At 45.2% G+C, this 23,003-nt stretch overlaps 1 protein-coding gene across 3 annotated transcripts in view; it reads left to right on the forward strand.

Annotated features, from left to right (window-relative positions):
• The window catches only part of Erc1 (ELKS/RAB6-interacting/CAST family member 1), a 99,932-nt gene that overhangs the window by 28,991 nt on the left and 47,938 nt on the right, over positions 1–23,003 (forward strand). For all 3 annotated transcript variants that reach the window (XM_048335261.1, XM_048335262.1, XM_048335263.1), the window contains 6 exons: positions 3,262–3,429; positions 5,998–6,135; positions 7,415–7,555; positions 8,363–8,503; positions 9,760–9,953; positions 18,965–19,100. In XM_048335261.1, the coding sequence (XP_048191218.1) occupies positions 3,262–3,429; positions 5,998–6,135; positions 7,415–7,555; positions 8,363–8,503; positions 9,760–9,953; positions 18,965–19,100 (918 nt within the window). The remainder of the gene's footprint in view (positions 1–3,261; positions 3,430–5,997; positions 6,136–7,414; positions 7,556–8,362; positions 8,504–9,759; positions 9,954–18,964; positions 19,101–23,003) is intronic.

Here is a 23,003-nt window from a genome sequence, read left to right on the forward strand (position 1 = left end):
TCTCTCTGAGTCCAACTTAATATAAATGTTTTAATAAGCTTTTGGTGAGATAGGCAGTTTAGGTAAATTCTGCTTGGTGGAAGAAAGATAATGCATATGATTAGATTAGGATCTTTTTTTTTTTTTTAAGTTTTATTTTTTTGCCAGTCCTGGGCCTTGGACTCAGGGCCTGAGCACTGTCCCTGGCTTCTTTTTGCTCAAGGCTAGCACTCTGCCACTTGAGCCACAGCGCCCCTTCTGGCCATTTTCTGTATATGTGGTGCTGGGGAATTGAACCCAGGGCCTCATGTATACGAGGCAAGCACTCTTGCCACTAGGCCATATCCCCAGCCCTGACATAATTTTTTTTTTTTTTTTTTTTTTTTTTTGCCAGTCCTGGGGCTTGGACTCAGGGCCTGAGCACTGTCCCTGGCTTCTTCCTGCTCAAGGCTAGCACTCTGCCACTTGAGCCACAGCGCCACTTCTGGCCGTTTTCTGTATATGTGGTGCTGGGGAATCGAACCTAGGGCCTCGTGTATCCGAGGCAGGCACTCTTGCCACTAGGCCATATCCGCAGCCCCTGACATAATTTTTAATGAGCTGCTTTTAATACTTTTATTGGGCTAAATTTGGGTTTATTCATGGAATTACAAGCCTAATTTCTTCTGGAAAGTATTTGCAGCTATTTACTTCTGGGTTTCTGAAGTTTTTGACTTTGGTAACTTGAATATGCAATACTGCAAAAAGGTCAGAAGAGGGCGCCAGTGTCTTAGAGGTGGGCCTACCTCCTGATTTGTTCCTGTGATGGCTTTGAATGGAGGTGGCAGGTGTGTCAACAGAACTACGCAGTTGGTTAATGATAATACAAACATTTAAAAGCTTGTCACTGTCTAATAAATGGCTTTCTCCCTCAGCAACCCAGCCTCCTCCTGGTACCCAGCTCTAACAGCGTCTTAGGAGCCAGGTCTCGCACAGATGGGGCCGCGATGGATTTCTCCTACCATAAAGGATAAAATCCATGCTTATCCTCTTGTTCTTTCGTGCTTCTGCTGTTGGTTTTAGATATTGTGGTATAACTGAGTCCCAGTGTTGACCTCTGTAAGTTGCTAGGACAACTGCTCAGTTGTAACTCTCATGCTACATGATAGGAGCAGGGAAGCTAGCTTCCTTTTGAACTTGAATGGATCATAAGATCGTACTATATTTCTTTGCTCTTAGGTAAAAATAATTTCTCTGGTGATATTCAACAAGAAGATCGTGGTACTTTTCACATTTGAAAGGTTGTTTTTATTTAATTATTTTAAAATTTTGTATGCCAGTCCTAGGGCTTGAACTCAGAGGTAGTACACTGTCCCGAGCATTTTTTTTCTCCAAATTTTTATTATCAAACTGATGTACAGAGAGGTTACAGTTTCATACATTAGGCATTGGATACATTACTTGTACTGTTTGTTACCTCATCCCTCATACCCCCCCCCCTCCTCCCCCTTTCCCTTTCCCCCCATGAGGTGTTCGGTTCACTTACACCAAACAGTTTTGCAAGTATTGCTTTTGTAGTTGTTTTTCTTTTTTCACCCTGTGTCTCTCAATTTTGGTATTCCCTTTCAATTTCCTATTTCTAATACCAGTATACATGGTTTCCAGTATACTCAGATAAGATTACAGAGATAGTGTAGATACAACCAACAGGAAGGTGATACAAGAACATCGTCAATAATAGAAGCTACAGATACACATGGGAAGTTGGAAGTAGTTACAACTGTGATATAACAATCATTTCCATAACATGGAGTTCATTTTACTAAGCATCATCTTATGTGTTCATAAGGGTATAGCTATTGGGCTCTTGTGATCTTCTGCTGTGGCTTGCCTAAACCTGTACTAATTATTCCCAATAAGGGAGACCATAGAGTCCATGTTTCTTTGGGTCTGGATCACTTCACTTAGTATAATTTTTTCCAAGTCGTTCCATTTCCTTACAAATGGGGCAATGTCATTCTTTCTGATAGAGGCATAAAATTCCATTGTGTATATGTACCACATTTTCCTGATCCATTCTTCTACTGAGGGGCATCTGGGTTGGTTACAGATTCTAGCTATGACAAATTGCGCCGTGATGAACATTGTTGTGCTGGTGGCTTTACTGTGATTTTGTTTGTGTTCTTTTGGATAGATACCCAAAAGTGGGGCTGCTGGGTCATAGGGCCGAGCATTTCTTTTTTTTTTAAGGCCAGCACTCTACTACTTGAGCCACAGCTTACATTTCTGGCTTTTTTGGTGGTTAACTGGAAGTCAGAGACTTCAAACCACGATTGTCAGATCTCAGCCTCCTGGGAGTTAATCAGTCCTTTAGACATCTCCAGCATCCTGGTGGTTGAATTTCATATTGAGCATTCTAGGCCATCCAGTCTAGAGATTCAGGTCATTCTCAGTTGTTGTTGTTTTTGTAGTGATCGTGTGTAATCGGACTTTGACTCTTTGGAGTATGTATCCAGAAGTGGTATGGCTGGATCATATGGGAGTTCTACTTTTAGTTTATTGGGGAACCTCCATGTTGATTTCCATAGTGGAAATTTGCATCTCTATCAGCAGCAGATAAGAGTTCCTCCCCATCCTCAACATAGCATTTGTTGTTTTCATGACAGCTGTCGATGTGGGCTAATTGACGTTTCCCTGGTGGTCAAGGATGTTGAACGTTGTTTCATGTATTTACTGGTCACTTCTACTTCACTGGATACGTTTCTGTTTAGTTAATCCATCTGTTTGATAGGACTATTTGTTATTTTGGTGTTTATTTTTTTGAGTTCTTTATAAATTCCCTATCAGGCCAGGTGCTGGTGGTTCATGCCTATAATGGTAGCTGCTCAGGAGGCTGAGATCTGAGGACCATGGGTCAAAGCCAGCCCAGGCAAGAAAGTCTGTGAGACTCTTAGCTCCAATAAACCCCCAGAAAAGCAGAAGAGACGTGGTGGCTCTAAGTGGTAGAACACTAGCCTTGAGCAAAAGAGCTCTCAGGGACGACCCCCAGGCCCCGAGTTCAAACCCTACAACTGACCAAAAAAAAAATTCCCTATCAGGTGACTATCTGGCCAAGATTTCCCCCATTCTGTAGTCTGTGTCTTCTGTCAGTAGCTTTTGCTAGTGTAGAAGCTTGGCAATTTGCTACAGTCCCACTTACCAAGAAGTGATCTGCCTTTTGGTAAACTCTGTAGCTTATCTGTGCAAAAGGGATTATACGGTTTTCCTTTCCATGAGTCACCGGTGGAAATCTTCCCTTCGCAGGTGGATGCTCTTCGATTGCGTTTGGAAGAGAAGGAAACCATGCTGAATAAAAAAACAAAGCAAATTCAGGATATGGCCGAGGAGAAGGGGACCCAGGCCGGGGAGATACACGACCTCAAGGACATGCTGGACGTGAAGGAGAGGAAGGTCAATGTCCTGCAGAAGAAGGTGAGCAGGCGCTCGGAGTTCACACACCTGCTCTGACACTTCTTCCTCCCACTGACACACCTGAGGGCTTTCCTTCCTCTCTGTCATTTCACAGGGAGCATTTGGGACAGTTACAACAGTGGTGCACAGTCAGGTCTGCATAAAGAAAGCACGGTGGCCTCCGTAGTAGTTCTCACGTTGCTTCTCAAGTGTCTTGTAAATTGCAGTAGTGTTTGGCTTCGTGTTCTTCCTCTTCTTCCTTTCACTGGAACTGCGGTGTGTTTCACACACACCATCCATGTGACCGTTTTGAATAAACAGGCTGCTGTGATGAACATATATGTACACATGTCGAGGAAAGAAGAAACCTTTCTCTCTTCAGCCACAATCGTTACCGGACAGAGAATAACTGGAAAAGGCAAAGCCACTGACCGTTGCTAGCCTTGCGCTGGGCTCGGCGTGGGGGGCATGGGGGGCGCCTGAGCTGCTGAGCAGGAAGGAGGCTTGGAAGACAGATGCACCTCGCCTGGCCTGTGGGAAGATGGCGCTAAATTCTCACACCCTAAGAAGGGTTTTAGTGGCTACACCAGCTCTGTTGTCCTGTTCGTTTATTGAGGAAACAAATAGAATTTAGTTTTTCTTCTGTGCCTGAAAATTGACCAGTCGACCATATTAAGAGATTCACCTACAAGAAGCTACTGTGCTGTGACTCCTCAGGGGAAGTGTGAGAGGCCCCGTGAGAGGCCCTGGTTCCACACACGTGTCCACTTGGCTGCTTCTGTGGATCTTTATTCTAGAAGGAAGACGCATAGGGGAACTACTGCCAGCCCTCTCTTGTTTACTATTTGCATTCTCTAGTAATAATTACATAGGATACTATTTAGGGAAGAGTACTGACAAGCAATAATACTTTGTCACTCACCTCAGTTACGTGTGTGAAAATGCAAGAGAGGGGGAGAGAGAGAACGAGAGGGAGCTGTGGCAAGGACCAGGTTTTGGGTCCCGTCCCTAACCCCTCCCCCACAGTCCTGTAGCTCTCTAGGTGGTTTACATATTTATGCTTAGACTGTGGTGGGACAATAGCAGATGGTCAGGCACCGGGCACAATGGGATTAGCATGGGCCCCTCCCTCCCGGGACCCTCCCCAATGGTTTAAAGTAGTTTTGTGCTACAGTAAATTTCTTACCTTTATAATGAATCGGTGACCTGGAAAATGTAATTGAGCATCTGAGTCTGAGCTGCATTCAGAATCTGTGTTAAAAACCGTGCTGCTTCTTGCTTGATTGATTACAAATGATAATGTTGCCCGCAATTTTAATTTGCTCACTCGTGCAGATGGCTGGCCGAGGCCCCTTCCCCACTTCTGCAGCTTTTCTACTTCCTTGGCTTTTGATATTCCGAGTTTTCAATTTAAAAACAGCAGCCAGCTGATGGACACCTAGCAGGATGGGGGTGGTTCTCCAGGTTGGTTCCGGGTGAGACCTGGACATGGGCACGCTCCTGGGGTCGGGGTGGGGGGCAGCTGTCCCTGTCCTTCCTCACTGCTAAACACAGACTGTATTTTCCCAGCAAAGCCAGATTTTACTCATTTATTCAGAGAAAATAATTTGCTTTTTCATTTTTTAATGTTGACTATTTTCTAAGTATCCTTACCTTAAAGGCTTAAGCCAGCTAGTGACCAAACTGAGCTCAAAGAACAGGTCCAATTAGGCCCTAAGTGAATTTAATGGGGGAACTTAATTTGTTTACTTAGTCATTTTTCCTTTTTTTTTTTCTTTTACTTTCGCATGTACAGCTGCTTAAAGAGACACAGTCGAGTTCTTTTTTGTTGTTGTTGTTGGTCATGGGGTTTGAACAGGCCTTATCTTGTGCAGTTCCACCCGTGGGAATGCTGTCAAGCCCAGCAGAGTTCGTAAATCAAGCTCCGATGAAACGACTTGTGTTCTTCCTTCCTGCCATACCTGAATGTTGTGTATCCTGCCCAGGAAACAGCTGCCAGTGTCATGCGTGCTTTGTTCTTTACTTTCTCTATCTGCCACGGCCAGCTTCCTCATCTTTTCCTCCTAACACTTTGTGGGTTTTTTTTTTTTTCCAATAAAGGAGTTTTTCAGGTCATACTAATTATTTATTTATGTATTTAATTTTTACCACTCGTGGAGCTTGAACTCAGGACCTAGGCACTGTCTCTGAGCTTCTTTTCCTCAAGGCTAGCACTCTACCACTTGAGCCACAGCGCCACTTCTGGCTTTGTCTTTGACCGGTGAAAATATGACAGATGAGAAGTGGTTTGCATACAGTACTCCGATCTGCAGTCTGGACCAGCAGACCAGATACTCCAGAGATTTCTAAATACACGGTCTGTGTTATCAAACAGACTATATGGAAATGCTGCCTAACGATCTATAGTTCAGAATCACATCTACCTAGAACATTTACAGATTCCACCGTATGTGTACGTAATTCCACAGCTCTTAGTTTCAATTATCTCTCCAGATCCCTCCGGACAAACCCCTGACCTGCCTCTGACTTGGTTATAGTGTGCCTACTTGCATTTCTTCTGATGCCTTCTCCTCTCCAATGTGTGTGCAGATTGAAAACCTTCAGGAACAGCTTAGAGACAAGGAGAAGCAGATGAGCAGCTTGAAGGAGCGCGTAAAGTCCTTGCAGGCCGACACCACCAACACAGATACTGCCCTGACCACGCTGGAGGAGGCCCTGGCTGAGAAGGTAGGTGTTCCAATGCTCTCCTTAAGCAGAGAGGAAATGCCCTTGGGGACAAGTTCTTTGCTGTTGCGACAGACAGTGTAGAGGGGAGAGGAAGCCACGTAGCTTCTGCCGATTGGAGCCCCTGCCATGAGGCAGATGGTCCCTGTGCCTGGTGAGGAATCCCGCAGGGCGTGGATTCCCTATTGTCAGTGAGCCTGAGGGGCTGTGGGCATACCAGACGTTGGCCGTCCGGAGGCAGCACACAGTTCATCCTTCTCTTGTGTTCTTCCTCTTCCCTGCCTAATACATTCGGGGATTTTGCTTGTTAATGTAATGCACTTGCTAATTTTCTTGCCCTAGCCTCATTACTTTATTTCGCCTTCATGAGCAGACCTACTTTTTAGCAGTGATTGGTTGGCCTAAGCAGTAGCCTAACCTGGCCAGTGTGAATGCCTTAGTGTTCACTCTCTGTGCATATCCATGGGACATTTTAATTGGATTTTTAGGAAAAGAGGAATGGGAGTCACTGTTCCTTTAGGCTACCCGCTGGACTCAAAGCTTGCTTCCTATGTATATTTAGAAATACTACCCCGAAGCATGCCGAAGCTGCTTCGTCGACATTAGTTTTAATTTTCTTTTTCCTTCTCTAGATGCTGAAGTCAATATCCTTCTCAGGTTTTTGTTGTTGTTGTTGTTTTGTTTTGGGAGGGGGTGGAGAGGCATATGAATTGTAAGTTGTTTCCATTGCCTTGAAGACAATGTACAAAGAAGTATTTGTTACTTACTGTCCTAAGAGTATATGTGTAAGTTTTTAGTCATTTGGAAGTTGAATTTAGAGTATCCCAAGAAAACACTGTGGTGCTATTTAATGAGATTTGTGATTTCTAAAAGAAACCTTGCGATTTAGAAAGCCCCAAGCAGATCTTTGATATAGAAATATGGGAAAGATAAGTTCTTAAAAAGTAAATTTTTGAGCTAGGTGCTGGTTATTCATGTCTGTAATCGTAGCTGCTTAGGAGGCTGAGATTGGGAGAATTTTGATTTAAGGTGAACAGGGACAGAAAACTTTGTGAGACCCTTGCTCAGCTTATTGTTGGATAGTGGCAAGCCCTTGTCTTCCTAGCTGTGGTAGGAAGTAAAAGGTAGGAGGGCAGTAACGCAAGTATGTGCCTGGGCAGGAGTTGAGACTCTTATCTCAAAAATTCTGTCTGGAAAAGAGAATGCAAGTGTCGCATTTGGTCATCTGAAGCAGAATCATTCGTGTAAGTACAAATGGACCTCTCCTGTGCTTTCTTCTCAGGAGCGGACAATCGAGCGCTTAAAGGAGCAGCGGGACCGAGATGAGCGAGAGAAGCAAGAGGAGATTGATAACTACAAAAAGGACCTTAAGGAGTTGAAAGAGAAAGTCAGCGTATTGCAAGGCGACCTCTCCGAGAAAGAGGTTATGATCGCCCCGCCGAGGCCTTCCTTGCTGTGTGTAGTCTTGGCCTTGTGTGGACAGCACCTCCACACACATATCCCGAGAGCTGGTCCTTCAAGCACTCTCATGGCGGGCCTTCCTGACGGTCTCTTAGGGAAGTCACAGGGACAGGAAGACACAGAGCACAGATTGGTTTATTCATATCCCGAAGTCTTTTACTGTTTCCAATTGGTTTCTCACTTGTTAGTGACATTTTTCTAAATCTCCCAAGTAAGGTCCAGTTGGGGAAATAATGGTGCCAGTGGTAAGAAAAGTGACAGACAAAAGGAGCCTACAGAAAGAGGACAACTTCTTTATAACGGCGACTAGAAATGACTTAAACAGCTATTTAGCTATGTAGCAATATATTTTAATCCCGCATTTGAAGAGTGCCGTCAGTGCAGCCTCAGTGGCGAGAAGGCCTCGTGCTGTGATCGGATCACAAGGCGAGCCCTTCAAGGTCGTCCTCCGCCTTCTCTGATGCCCTCAGGGAAGTCGGGGAACAAAGCGCGCAGTAGAACTTCCTTGTCAGAAGGGAGAGGTCCGTAGAGCTACTGAGCTTGGCTGGGGGCACTCACAGATGGTCTCTTTCTGTTCTGTGAGAAGGGGAGCTTGTGATTAGAACTCTAAGCCGTGCTCAGTGTTCCTCGCACCTCCATTCATCCCGAACGGGACGCTGATACTGCCTAACAGTTCCCGTGTGTTTCTGCGATGGTGAGCAGTGAGGACTTGGGACACTGGGTCTTCTCGGCTGTGGTGTTGATTCTCGCCCTGTCTTGCTTCCTCCAGTCTTCACTCTTGGATCTGAAAGAGCATGCCTCTTCCCTGGCCTCCTCCGGGCTGAAAAAGGACTCTCGACTGAAGACGCTGGAGATTGCCCTGCAGCAGAAGAAGGAGGAGTGCCTCAAGGTGGAGGCGCAGCTGAGGAAGGTGGGCGGGGCTCCTTGCGTCACGTGCCCATGGAAGCTCTTACCCAGGAGTAGTAAGACCCCAAAGTTCCGTTCCCTTAGCATTCCCACCCTGCCGTTTTATTCATGACAGTTTAGGGGAAGATCCGATCTGCAGTTTGCTGGTGGGTGAAGTGTGAGAGACTACGGTGTGAAATTCTCCGTTTTTTCCCAGTGGAGGATAGTTCCTGGAAAGGGATGATTCATGCTCCTTGCTACCTGGCCTGGTGGGCGATGGACGTGGCGCAGTGGGTCCTGTCTAGTTCTTCCCTCTGTGATGCGCCCCTGTTCACAGGGCATCTCGTCATTGTTAAGAGTTCTCACCCCTGGGAGAACAGGAGGGCTTTGCGTATCCAGCTCACGCCCTTGCTCGTGACGAGGGATAATTTCCAAGAAGCATTGATCTCAGTTAACATAAACGTTTCTCATGTATTCAGAGTTCTTTGCACCACAACTTTCTCAAGTATTTGTGAAGAATACAGCTTTGCTCCTTTAATGTTTTTTCAACACTTTTTAGGAGATTTGGTCCCCTTCACTGCTATTAAGTAAGAGAACACAACCCAGCATAGGCTTTTTCTCCCCTCTGAATATGGGGCACATGTATGGCTTTAGAGATATTAGGGAAAAATGAAGGACTTGGAAATTAGTTTTAAATTATCAGAACTGCTTTGTATTCTAAGATGCTTTGATGATATTAGATGCCTTTTTATAACAGAATGCTGAATGAAAGTTCTTCCCTTAGTTTTATGTGATTGTCTTGTAAAATTCGGATTCCTTGCTTTAGGGTAGCACCGTGTGAGGGTAGCCATGTTCTTAACCAGACTCAGTTTCCATGGCATCACCTTTGCAGTGTGTTCACAGGTGCAGCAGGTAGGAGAGGGAAGTGGAGATGCGGGCCCAGTGTGAATCAGGTCTCGGCATAGGTGCCAGATGTAGCAGGATCAACCGTGGTAATATCAGCGGTATAACTTTTTGGCGCTGTATAGTATTCTAGTAGGTGTTAGATAATCCACTACACTGTAAAACTCTAGCTGGCTTATTAATGATTTTTTTGGTATAATAGTAAATATTTAACCATATGATTTTTTAAAAACCTTATCAATTAAAGACTAGCCATTAGATATTTGATAGTATCCTATTGAAGTTGGACTGCAAATAGTTCTCCATGGTTTGCCCAGTATTATTGTTTATGTGACAGAGCTTGACCACGTTTTTCTTTTTTCCTTTTTCTTTTGGTAGGCACACGAAGCGACATTGGAAGCCAGAGCCAGCCCAGAGATGAGTGACAGGATTCAGCAGCTGGAAGGAGAGATCACCAGGTACAAAGATGAATCTAGCAAGGCCCAGGCAGAAGTGGACCGCCTCTTGGAAATCTTGAAGGAGGTGGAAAATGAAAAGAATGACAAAGATAAGAAGATAGCCGAGTTGGAAAGGTAAGGAAAGGGAATCGAATGGGAGACACTGGGTTTGTAAAACCAAAGTATGGCTTAAAGCAGTGTGTTGTTGAGGCTATACATGAGTGTTTCAGTGTTACCTGACTGAATTTAGGTTCTGGAATGCTTATTTTTACTTTCTATCTACTTGTTACACTAAGTCAATGTAAATTCTTTACTATAATCTCTAAAAGATTACGTAAAATGACATTAAGACACATTGTATTCATAAATTACCTTGCTGAATGGTAAGGCCTTTGTATAACTACTTAAAGATAAGAAAAATACTTTTTAAGAAAACAGGAATGGGGCTGGGAATATGGCCTAGTGGCAAGAGTGCTTGCCTCGCATACATGAAGCCCTGAGTTCGATTCCCCAGCACCACATACTGGCTGATGAAGAGAGTACATGAAGAAAGTTGCATTTTATTATTGAATTTCCCTATTGCATGGACAAAGGATCCTCAGCAAGAGTTACTTTGCTGGGGCTGGGAATGTGGCCTAGTGGCAGGAGTGCTTGCCTTGTACACATGAAGCCCTGAGTTCGATTCCCCAGAGCCACATATATAGAGAACAGCCAGAAGTGGCGCTGTGGCTCAAGTGGCAGAGTGCTAGCCTTGAGCAAAAAGAAGCCAGGGACAGTGCTCAGGCCCTGAGTCCAAGGCCCAGAAATGGCAAAAAAAAACAAAAAAAACAAAAAAAACAGTTACTTTGCTTAGACTTTTTTTTTTTTTGGTCAGGTATCTTTTAGGCTGTTACTTTTTAGATTTTGTTCTTTATAATATGGACAAACTTAACATCAGGAAGAGGGACATCTTAGTGACAACTCAGGAGACTCAACAGCAATCTATATTGGGCTCCACATATTGAGTTTTAGAATTGCTGAATTGTAGTAATAGTAGTAGTAAACTTTGTAGTTTTAAGTTTGAGAAGTTACTGGCAGGCTTGATATTTCCTTTTGACATTATCTCCATTCTGTATCCATAGCATTTTTTTTTTTTTTTTTTTTTGGGCCAGTCCTGGGCCTTGGACTCAGGGCCTGAGCACTGTCCCTGGCTTCTTCCCGCTCAAAGCTTAGCACTCTGCCACCTGAGCCACAGCGCCCCTTCTGGCCGTTTTCCATATACGTGGTGCTGGGGAATCGAACCTAGGGCTTCATGTATGGGAGGCAAGCTCTCTTGCCACTAGGCCATATCCCCAGCCCCTATCCATAGCATTTTGATTTTCAAGAAAGCAGAACAGCAAAGTATAGTTCTTCTCTATGACATTGAGTACAGTGTAGTCTCACTACAGGCTTCCCCTGGCTCTGACAGTAACTCCCTTCATTTTCTCTAGTTCTGGATAAAACACAGGATAAAATTCTTTAAGATGATCAGAATTTAAATGTGCATTTTACTCATCTCACTCTGTACTGCCCTTTCTCCAAATGTAAGCCCTTGCTCTCCTGTGCTCACCACCCCCCCACATGAACACCACTCTTTCCCATGTATCTACTCACATACATACCTCTTGTTGGTTTGGCATGGGCCTAAGCCACTAGTAGCATATAGATCGCATATAGATATGTACAGTACTTTTGATTGATTGATTGATTGATGATGTCCCATTAAGTATATCTCAGACAAGATCATTCTTGAGAAAGTTTCCTTTTTCTTCTTTTTTTTTGTTTTGTTTCTGTTTCTAATTAAAATTCTTCATTGGAAGCTGTTGCCTCCTTTTCCACGCAGCTTGTATAAGACATGTTCCTGATTCATTTTTTGGCCCTAATATGAAGATGAATATGATGAGAGGGACAATGGGAAATAGGGTTAAAACAGTATCATGTATCCAGAGCACTGTATTTCCCATGTTACGAAAGAGTCGTAAATAATCTCTGTAATATTTGCTTATTTCCTTATTTCATTTTCATTGGTTTATTTTTTTTTGCCAGTCCTGGGACTTGAACTCAGGGCCTGGGCCACCATCCCTGAGCCTCTTTGTGCTTAAGACCAGTGGTTTCCCACTTGAGCCACAGTGCCACTTTCGGCCTTTTCTGAGTAGGTTATTGCCCTTTCCTGCCCGGGCTGGCTTCAAATAGTGATCCTCAGATCTCAGCCTCTTGAACAGCTGTGATTAGCGGCATGGCATGAGTTGCTGGCAGCGGGCCTCTGTAATTTTTAATAAGTTGGAAAGGATACTATGCAGTTCTGTCCTCAAGTCGTGTCACTTTGTAGTTTTGTTTGAGAATTTGACCCAAAGTTGTTGGGTTTTTTTTTTTGTTTGTTTGTTTGTTTTTTTGGCTGGGAATATGGCCTAGTGGCAAGAGTGCTTGCCTCATATACATGAGGCCCTGGGTTCAATTCCCCAGCACCATTTATACAGAAAATGGCCAGAAGTGGCGCTGTGGCTCAAGTGGCAGAGTGCTAGCCTTGAGCAAAAAGAAGCCAGGGACAGTGCTCAGGCCCTGAGTCCAAGGCCCAGGACTGGCCCAAAAATAAATAAATAAATAAATAAAACCCCTGAAACAACACCAGCAACAAAAATCCCACTTTCCTCACTCGGTTTTTGCTGTAAGCTTTGTAATGGGTCGCTCCGTCACCTAGTTGAAGCTATGGTGAGTAGACAGTGGTAAGAAGAGGCTCGCCGTGGCTTTGGCGGAAGAGGAGGCCCACGCGGGGCCAGCTCCTTCCTGAAGCCGCGCAGTGACCGAGCCGCAGGGGCTTGTGGGAATGGGGCCCTTTAAGTTTCTTTCTCCCACCAAGATCGCTCAGCTCTGCGCTCTGTGGGCTCACCGGCTGCTGTCGTGGAAGATTCCCCACATGGAGGGGATTTACCTTTTTGTCAATCTTGACGCAGTATTTTAAGCAAACGTGGCAGTGTACAGTGTTCTATGTCTGGCTTGGAAACAAAGTTGGATTTTCATTTCCCTGGCCTTGTTCTAGGAGGCAATGAGTGCACCCTATCCCTGCTAACGACAGCTGACTCCAGCGTGCCTCTCCTTCCCTTTGTAGACTGAGGTGCATGTGTGCCTGCTGTTCCTTACTAACCATTTGCCTCTCGTGTTGCTCTGTTACTGTTTCCTGTGTGTGGCTGTCTTGTCTCCCTGTGACCCACCCTGTTGAGTTTCTTCACTTCATTTGGGTTTGTCTTACCATGGTCTGTTTCCATTGTTTTTATTTCATGGGTGTGTCTCGTGTTTATGTGTGTGTGTCCCTTCTGCCCCTCGGCCACGCTGTTTCTCAGAAAGCCAGTCTCCCGCCAATTGTACCATCCTCGCCAGGTTTCTGTCTCCGCACCGTCAGGGGGGTTTGTGTGGGACTTCCTGGGAAAGTGAGTGTTATGTAAAGCTACAGTTCTGTGCTGAAGTAAATGGCTGCCACTGCTCTTGCTACTGCTCAGGCTTGCTTGGGGTTGTGCTTGATCAGTATTAAAGAACAGCCAGTGGACACAGCGCATAGGAAATCCTACATGGTACCTTTTGTTTGGTCAATCATGGGGTTTGAACTCAGGGCCTAGGAGCTGTCCCTGAGCAATTAGGGCCCAAAACTCTACCACTTTGTGCCACAGTGCCACTTCCAGTTTCTGAGTAGTTCGTTGGTAGGTAAAGAGTCTCATGGAGACTTTTCTATCCGGGCTGGCTTCGAACCATGATCCTCAGATCTCAGCCTCCCATGTAGCTAGGATGACAGGTGTGAGGCACCAGCACCTGGCTGTAGGTGGTACCTTTTCTTCTGTCAGGTCACCAGCACTTCAGACCTTTAGAACTTAAAAACATAGGGCTTCCATAGTCCCTGATGTCTGGATAGTTACATCGAAAATATGAACTTTGTATTTGTATCTTCTCTATGTTCACAGTGAATACACATGTGTTACTATTGAATGTACATCCATACGTATTCACAGTGTGTTAACATGTGCATTGACACGTGTGTACACAGTGTGCTAACACGAATATACATGCACACATTTACAGTATATTAACACACTTTTTTTCCTCTGAAAGTGTAAGTCAATTCACATGCATAAAATATTCTTATATAATTTAATTCAGTGGGGTTGCTTTTAATCTGTGGGTTAAACAAAGTAAAGATAACTTTCTCTTTCCTCATTTTGTCACAATTAAATACCCATCCTAACTTTGTGTTTACATTTTAACATCTCTGAAATGGGAGCTGTTTATATGTAACAGCATGGCATAATTTTTTCCCCCCTAGTGATACAGAAGGTAGTGACACATCTCCTGTCTTTGGCGACTTGAAAACTATAAAGGGTGTGAATAAATTGGTTTTGTTGAGCCAGGTGTGGTGGTTCATGCCTGTAATACCAGGCTGAGGCAGGTGGATTATGAATTTAAGGCCAGCCTCAGCTGTAGGAGGAGACTCTTAACAAAAGGAACAAACACAAGCTTTTCTGAATGTAGAAGTGGAAGAAAGCATTATTTCTGAGTCAGCATTATCTCATCAGATATTCTGTTTTAAATGTGTGTGTGACCAAATGAAGGGATTTATCTTAATTCATTATGTGTCCATACACACATGATCACGTTTGCCCCTTTCTATTGCTCTTTGTGTTTCTGTGATATTTTCCTTAGAGAATTCCTGAGAAGCTTCAGGTTCTAGAGCTCTATCTGCCATACAGAAATGAGCTGTGCACCGCTTCTGCATACACTGCTGGATAATTGATGTGGCAGTGGTTCCTTAGAGAAGGTTTTTGTATCTTAAGTTGTGCTTCCCCATTTTGACCTGTGAATTGCAGAGTCAGAGGATGCGCTCTGCACGTAGCTGGCCAGCCGAGTGGTGCCGGGGCCGCGGCTGGCGGTGCCGGGGAACGCCATGTGTGTTCCGTCTGCTGCAGGGAGAATGAGCAGGCTGTTTTAAACCACGAACAAGCCAAGGGAAAGCAAACTGCTCGGGGTCTTACAAGGGCACACGGCTGATTCTTTACTTGATCTGCTTGCTGGGAAGCTGCCCTCTGCCTCTTCTCCCCCATCGATTTCACTGACTTCATTACACAGCACACAATCAGGCCCCCCAAGTTCCTGTGCAGAAATTCTTGCCCCTAGTTTCCTCGATTCTTTTGCTTAGCAGTGTGGATATCAGACTGAAGTAAAAGTTCATCTGCGTGCAGACTTCTTCCTCCTCCTAAATGTGTTTCCTAAAAATCGTGTTCAAGGCACAGGCTGTGACCCTGGGACACATGTGTTTAAAGGTGCTCACTCGCTGGTGGCAGGAGTCAGCTCCCCGGTGCTCCGTAAAGCCCTGTGTCGTTAGATGTCAGTTAATGCCATTACCAGTTGTTTCTGTTTCCTAGCTAACAAGATGAAAGCAGTCAGGAGGAACAATCCTTTCGAGACTGGCACTTTGCCTCCGAGCATTGTGTCTGACGTGTAACCCAGGATTCGTATAGGAGGACTGACTGCAGGACACGCAGAGGCACGTCAGGAGACTGACATCCGGGGCCTGGCTTTGCCTCTCACCTGCCTCTCACCTGCCGTATGGCTGAAACACAGTTGTACCCCCACCCCACCCCCGCCCCCGGGGCATATATACCCGGGCGGACCTCAAACTCGGGAGCCTCCTGTTTCAGGATGTCAGCAAAAATTTTTCTTCATGGTCTGCTGCTGGAACATGAAGGAAAGAAGGGTGATGTCCTTTTTATTAATTCTCACAAATACTCTCGTGAAGCTTTGGTTTTAACTGTACACCGAGTTCAGCTTGTTCATTTCTTAATCATTACGGGTTTTGTTTTTTGAGGTACTAGAATTCGAACTCAGGGTCCTGCAGGCAGGCACTCTCCCACCGAGTCATGCCTCTCTCTAGCCATTGTTCACACTGGTTGTTTTTGAGATAGGGTCTTGCTTCCTGGCCCAGTGTACACTTTTTACTTGGGTGGGACTCTGGACCACAATCTTTCTGCTGGGTGTAGAGGTACGAGTGTCCACGCTCAGCTTGTTCTTTGAGGTAGACCTCTTTGCTGATGATTTTTTGCCTAAGCTGGTCTCCGACCACAGTCCTTCTCTCTCCCCCTCCCAAACTGCTGTGCTCCTAAGTGTGAGCCTCCACACCCAGCCTTTTCTCAAAGCAAAAGTTGAGATTGTAAAGACACTCCAGCGATCATTGGCCATTAGAACTCGTAACCCTTTGGAAGATAATGCTAACTTCAGTGAAATTGATTCTTAAAAAGAGAACTGTCTATGATGAAGGGCTTCAAGCGGTGTAGGGCATCAAGCGTGGCTACTTTGCAGCTCCCACTGTGCAGGAGTGCTGGAGATGAGCTGATGCTTCTAGAGCCGTTCCTGTTCATTATTGCCTGTAGATTACACCATTCAGAAATGGGCAGGTTTGGGGTAAGCAATGTCACTTGTGACTAGGGATTCCAGAAAATTACTTGAAATGCTCCACGTAAATTCGAGTTTGGTATTCTAAAGGATAATGGAAGCTGCCTGTATCCGTTTTGTTTTTTCCTTTAGATAACTTGGATGTTCTGGATGGAGCGGATGGGTAAAGGACTGGGCACTTACTATAAAATTAAACTGACTGAAATTGTCACACAACTTTGTATCCGTTCTCACTTTTTGGGGGGCGGGGCGGGGAGAGTGGTCCTGGGACTTGAACTCAGGGCCGTGGTACTGTCCCTGAGCTTTGCTCAAGACTAGCACTCTACCACTTTAGCCACAGTTCTACTTTGAGCTGTGTATGTGTGTGCGCGCACACGCGCGTGTGTGTGTACATGCACGCATGCACTTGATTGGAGTTAAAAGTTTCACAGACTTTTCTGCCCTGGTTGGCTTTGAACTACGAACCTCAGATCTTAGTCTCCTGAGTAACTAGGATTGCAGGTGTGAGCCACCAGCCCCAGCCAGTTCTCACTTTTTTTTTTTTTTGCCAGTCCTGGGCCTTGGACTCAGGGCCTGAGCACTGTCCCTGGCTGCTTTTTGCTCAAGGCTAGCACTCTGCCACCTGAGCCACAGCGCCACTTCTGGCCGTTTTCTGTATATGTGGTGCTGGGGAGTCGAACCCAGGGCTTCATGTATACGAACCAAGCACTCTTGCCACTAGGCCACATTCCCAGCCCTCTCACTTCTTAAAATAAGAAGAAGGTAGTCAACTTTCTTTTCCTTAGTCTTAAATTTCTTTTTTTCTTTCTGCCCTAGGAAATGGTAAACTTTTGACCCTTTTTTCCTTTAGAAACTTTACCTGAAAAACAATGGTGTAATCTAACAGGTGTAATGTATCCTTGGAGAGATCTCTAGACTATCTCAAGTTACTTTGTTTTAGTGCCTGTGCAGAATCTGTGCTATTGCATTCTCTTCTTTAATCCTGTACTGTCTGTTTTGTCTGTGTCTGTGTTTAATAATAGCCCCTAATATTGTCTCACTAATCTTTTTAACTTTCTCTTTCACATTTTCTCCCTGGACTTGCTGTTTTCTTCAGTCTCACCTCAAGGTCAGTATGCTTGTACTAAAATAGAGGCAGTCTAATTAAACATTGTTTACTAACGTTTTCTTCCATTCTGACAGAAAACTAAAGCAATAGAATTTATTCCAACAAAGAGATGCATAGAAATCATTATTGGTGCATAGAACTTGGCAGCAGCATGACTGTGGGGATTTGGACTTTAAAAGTTAATGAGACTTGTCAGGGGGAATTAGAGATTTTGGAATTAGAGATGAGAGGTGTCTGCTACCAGGAAGTAAGAAGAGAGAAAGTGTTGGAAGGTTGTACATTTCTTGGAATCTACCCACTTCTTTTCTCCAGCTTGCTAACATTTGGATTTTCCACAGTAATCTTTGTGACCCTTATTATTTGTCTTGTATTGGTTATAGTATCTTCCCTTGCATTTCTGATTTTATTTGAATTCTTTCTCCTTTTTGGTTAGTCTACTTAAAAGATTTTCCTGTTTCATCCTTTTAAAAGTCAGGTTGGTTTTATTGGTCTTTCAGTTGTCTCTCTAGTCTCTGCTTCATTTATTCCTGCTCCTCATTGTTCCTTTCCTAGTAACTTTGTATTTAGTGTGTTGTCCTTCCTTCCCTCCATTCTTTATGGTTTAGTTAGGTTGTTTGAAAACTTTTCCTTCGTGTAGGTGATTGTTCTGTAAACTCTATTTAGAACTACTTTAGTTGCATCCTGTATGTTTTGTTATATTGCATTTCCATTTTAATTTGTCTTAGGGGTGTGTGTCTGTCTCTCTTACTGAGTTAGAGTCAAGTACTTAAGTACTTGCTTGGCATGCATTCTACCACTTGAGTCAAGCACCTAGCCCTCAGAGTACCTTTCTCTTTGGCCAATTAATTTTTCAAGACTGTATTATTATGATTTCTGTATATTTGCAAACTTTTAAGTGTTCTTGGTAATGCTTCTAGTTTCATAGTATTGTGGTTGGCAAGCAGAAGGAAACAGCCCACGCGTCTGTCACCTGGGGAGTGAAACTGTTGTCACATCTTGTCTAGTATTGCAGCGAAAACCAAAGCCGTAACAAAATTACCCTCATTGGTACATCAGTCTCAAGTCTGTTGAGAGGGAAAGAAAAAAGTAGGTTACTGGTAAATCTTATCAAGTTCAAAAAGAGGAAAAGCACAAATGATGTGCCCAGAGAGAGGTGTTGAGCGGCTGCCGAAGTCGGTGTTGGGCTGGGGGTCTTTGCGCCCGTGCCCTGTGGGCTGTGGAGCTTTTAGGTGTTAGGGACGGTTGGTAATGGTAGTAAGCTTGGGGCTGTGTTTAGAATCCTTTGCTAGTCAACTGCACATCTGTGTCAGCACACGAACAGCAGGGCCTGCCTTTGCCCTCAGCATTAGTGCTAGTCTGGGTTTCCTTCTCTGTCCTTCAGAGCCGCCATGCCTTTGCTTGTCCTGTGCTCCGTGCATGTTCCTCAGACAGACACTGGAACACCACATGTTGTGCGCCGCAGGGAAGAGTTTGAAATTGTTGAGAGAACTTGGCAGCCCTTCCCCGAGGCCACCGTGGAAGGACCTAATAGAGACGGACTCTCTGTGCACACCCATGCAAAGCCTGATTCTTGCCCTTCTACCACTAGGCAGGTGAAAGACCAGAACAAGAAGGTGGCGAGCCTCAAGCACAAGGAGCAGGTGGAGAAGAAGAAGAGCGCGCAGATGTTGGAGGAGGCCCGGCGAAGGGAGGACAGCCTCAGCGACAGCTCCCAGCAGCTGCAGGTCAGCGCTCCGCTCCCCACGCAGGCGCGCGGGCAGCTCCGCAGCTCTGGCCTCCCCTCTGTCTCTTCCTAACCCTGCTTGCTGCTTTCCTCCCAGCCCAGCACGTAGCAGAGGACAGGCTTTAGCTAGCAGGGTGACCGTCCTTGCACAGCTGGGAGGAAACCTGAGCGTAGGAGGCAGCTGCCCACACGTGATGGGTAAGCTCGCTCCGTCCAGTGAGGGAGTCCCCAGGTAGGCCTCGGGTCCCTGGAACCGCCTGCCAGTCCCATTCACTACAGCGCATTGCAAAGAAATAGTCATGTCTTTCTTCCTCGTTTCCCCTTTTACTTTTCCTTCCCTTATTTCAGTGTAGAGAGAATTTTCCATGGTTATGCAGGCCACATTTATTTCACATCAACAGAGTACATAAACCAACCCAACTCTTAGATCCAGTAGCAGCTGCAGCAGCTACCATCCAACGTCCCCCACCCCGAGCACTTAACCAGCCCTGTCATCACCTCTGCCAGCCTGCGCCGTCTCCAGCGGAGCCGGTGGCACCCTGCATGTCTTGTACACGGGGACATGAGCCGAGAGATGTTAGATCACTTACTAAACACGCACACTCTCTCTAAGAGGCCTCTTGGTAAAGGAAGTTTAGCTCACTGGATTCCTGTGCAGCCCGGGCTATGCCGCCGGCCACTGCTGGCCTGTCCTGGTAGCTCGGGCTCAGGTGAGTACCGTGTGCGAGCCACAGCTGCGTGGCGACCCCATCTTCCTGGAGAGGCGTGGCGGTGTTACTGTGCAGGAGCTGTTTGTAGGCCTTGTAACTCCTTCATTCTAGACCAGGACACTCTCCCCGCCACGTCCTTTTTTCATTCCTCTTGTGTGACTTGCACTAGTTTTATGCCGTACATAGAAAGCATAAAGTCCCGCAGATTACTCACTTTTGAAAATAGCATGGTTACCATTGTTCTCACCATTTCCCCAAACTGTTGTTGGTTTTGCTCTTCCTCATTTTTCTTTTCTTTTTTTGCCAGTCCTGGGGCTTGAACTGAGGGCCTAGACTCTGTCCCTGAGCTTCTTTTGCTCAAGGCTAGCACTCTACTACTAGAGCCACAGTGCCATTTCCAGCTTTTTGTTTTTGTGGCACTGAGGAATCGAACCCAGGGCTTCATGCATGGTAGGCAAGCACTCCACTACGAGGCCACGTTCCCAGCCCTCTTCCTCATTTGTTTGAATGCAAGTCTGACAGTCTCAAAAGATCTCTTTTTTTATTTAGGGTGTAAATTACCCCATTACCAGAGACATCTTTTTTTCCTTTTTTTGCTAGAGAGATTTTTTTTTTGTTTACTTCATGCTCATTTTGAAAACCTTTATTTATGCACAAATATTTTAAATGGTTCTGTACTTTCATTTTCTCACCTTTACCTTTTTTGTGTTGTTGTTAAGTAGGGATTGAAGCTAGGCATCCCAGTCTGCCAGGCAAGCTCTCTAGTATTTGAGTTGTGCCTGTGGTCCTGTTGTTGGTATTTTATTTTTGAGATAGGGGTTCACTCAGTTCTCTCAGGCTGGGGCTTACAGGTATGCCCACCACACACAACCTGAGTTTAATGTGTTATAAGGCTGGTTTATCTTTGTAAGGTTAAGGTAGTCTTCTCAGCTTCCCTCGGTTGTTACAATAGTGTTGTCCTGTGTCACTTAGCTCCTGTATGTAGTAGATGAAAAATAAGATAGGTGATGTTGTCTATCTTTTGCATATAGAGAAAACTAATTCAGAGGGAATGGCTGGTTCTCTGTGTGTGTGTGTGTACACGCATGTGTGCACATGCGTTTGTGTGTGCTGGTATTGGGGCTTTAACTCCAGGCCTTGAGCTTCATTCAGCTTCTTTTGTTCACGGGTGGCATTCTGCCATCTTAGCCACACCTCTAGTTCTCTGTTTTTGCTGTGTAATTGGAGATGAGAGTCTCATGGGCTTTCCTGCCTAGGCTGGTTTCAAACTGTGATCCTCAGATCTCAGCCTCCTAAGCAGCTAGGATGACAGGCGTGAGCCACTGGAAGTCCAAGGTAAACCTTGACTGTGGTTCTCGGTGTACATTGGCATCACCTGGTGGAGGGCTTCAGAACACAGATGGCAGAGTCCTGTCCTTAGGTCAAAAGAGGACCCTGTACTCCCACCAGAACACGCATCATTAACGCCAACTAAGTGGAACTCCACAGATGGCGCGAGCTGTGTCACGCAGTGGGCAGGGCTTGTTCTTTTTCTCTCTCCAGGTCGCTATTCAGTGTGTGGCCCGCGGCACATGGGCCTGCCTTGGTTAGACACAATGAACCGTCCTCGTTAGGGCCGGGGAAGGAGACCCGGGAGGGAGACTGAGCTTTTCCCACTTGGTCTTATTAGGCTGCTACTGACATACCAGTTTCCTTCAAAATAATGAAATACCATTAAATTAACTCCATATGGTCACCATAATTCCTGCCTGTGTAAGTTGATTTTCTTTTTAACTGAAAAATAATTAGGTATGTATTTATGGATGATGCTCATGTTAAGTCTGATGCTTAATATTTGTATGTGTTGTATGACAATTAAGCCAGGTTCATTAGCATATCCATCACCTCACATCTTATGTCTTTGTGGTAAGAACATTTAAAATCTATGTCTAGCAGTTTGAGGGCTGCTCATGTTAGTAACATGCATATAATCCCAACACTCGAGAGGCTGCGGCTCGAGGCTCATAAATTCAAAGCTGCAAAAAAAAAAAAGAAAAACAAGTATTTTTGAAAATATACAATATGTATAATTTTAAGGTAGACTGTTTAGGATTTTGCCTTGTATCTATTGTAAGCATCTTTACTTTTTGGGTCAATAAGACTATTTCAGTCTCTTAGTTTTGTTTTGTTTTGTTTTTTACCAGTCCTGGGCCTTGAACCTGAGCACTGTCCCTGGCAAAGAGAATTTGCTCAAGGCTAGCACTCTGCCACGTGAGCCACAGCGCCATTTTCTGTATATGTGGTGCTGGGGAACCGAACCCTGGGCTTCATGTATACGAGGCAAGCACTCTTGCTACTAGGCCATATTCCCAGCCTACTCTTAGTTTCTTTAAAAAGAAAAAAAAATTTGGTTCCCCAAACACTCAGACGTGAGGATTCATTTATCCAGTGATTAAACTTAACAAGCCTCTGTGTGCGTTTCGTTCATGAAGTTTGATTGCTGGCATATCACAGTGTATATTCTTCTAGTACCAAGCTATTCATGAATTGAATTACTCTGATTTTTCATCATTATCTCCAGAAAGCACCTGTCATTAGATGTCAGCCGTTGGCAGGTTTTGTTCCGAGTGATTCCTGACAGTGGGTTGTGCACATTTGCTGATCTGTATCCAGCCTGTCCTCCTTATTCACTGCCTTTTAACCTGGTCTGTATGTTTGTGTGGCACTTTAATCCAGTCTCCCGTGGGGCTGTGTGTGTAGTGAGGGCCCAGTTCACCTCACAGGCTGTATTCTCTCTGAAGGTTGGGCTTCGTGGGCAGTTGTGTTTTGTTAAACTGGAGCTGCGTGCTCAGATGCTCTGAACCAGCCTCTGTTTGGCTCGGATCGTCTGTCTTCTCTGGTGCTGTCCTTCTCCACGAGGCTTGGGGTTGGGCTGTGTGAATATAGAGGAAGGCAGTGAAGGTGACCGCAGCTTCCGAAGCCAGTCACAAGAGACATGGCCACTCCTGCCGTGCTCCTGGCACACTCGCTGGGATAAAGCAGCCCCTGAGTGGGACTGGAACTCAAGCAGTCCTGCCCTGGTGATCCACGGCGTTCAACATTTGTTTAAATCCTGTCCACCACTCATGCATTTCTCTTGACACATATCTGAGCAGACCTTCCGCACCTTTTAAAGCTGGGGTGGGGTGTTTAATTGTTTTGAGTTCGTTCTGTAT

Source organism: Perognathus longimembris, chromosome 27 (assembly GCF_023159225.1).
Source record: "Perognathus longimembris pacificus isolate PPM17 chromosome 27, ASM2315922v1, whole genome shotgun sequence".
NCBI classification, from domain to species: domain Eukaryota; kingdom Metazoa; phylum Chordata; class Mammalia; order Rodentia; family Heteromyidae; genus Perognathus; species Perognathus longimembris.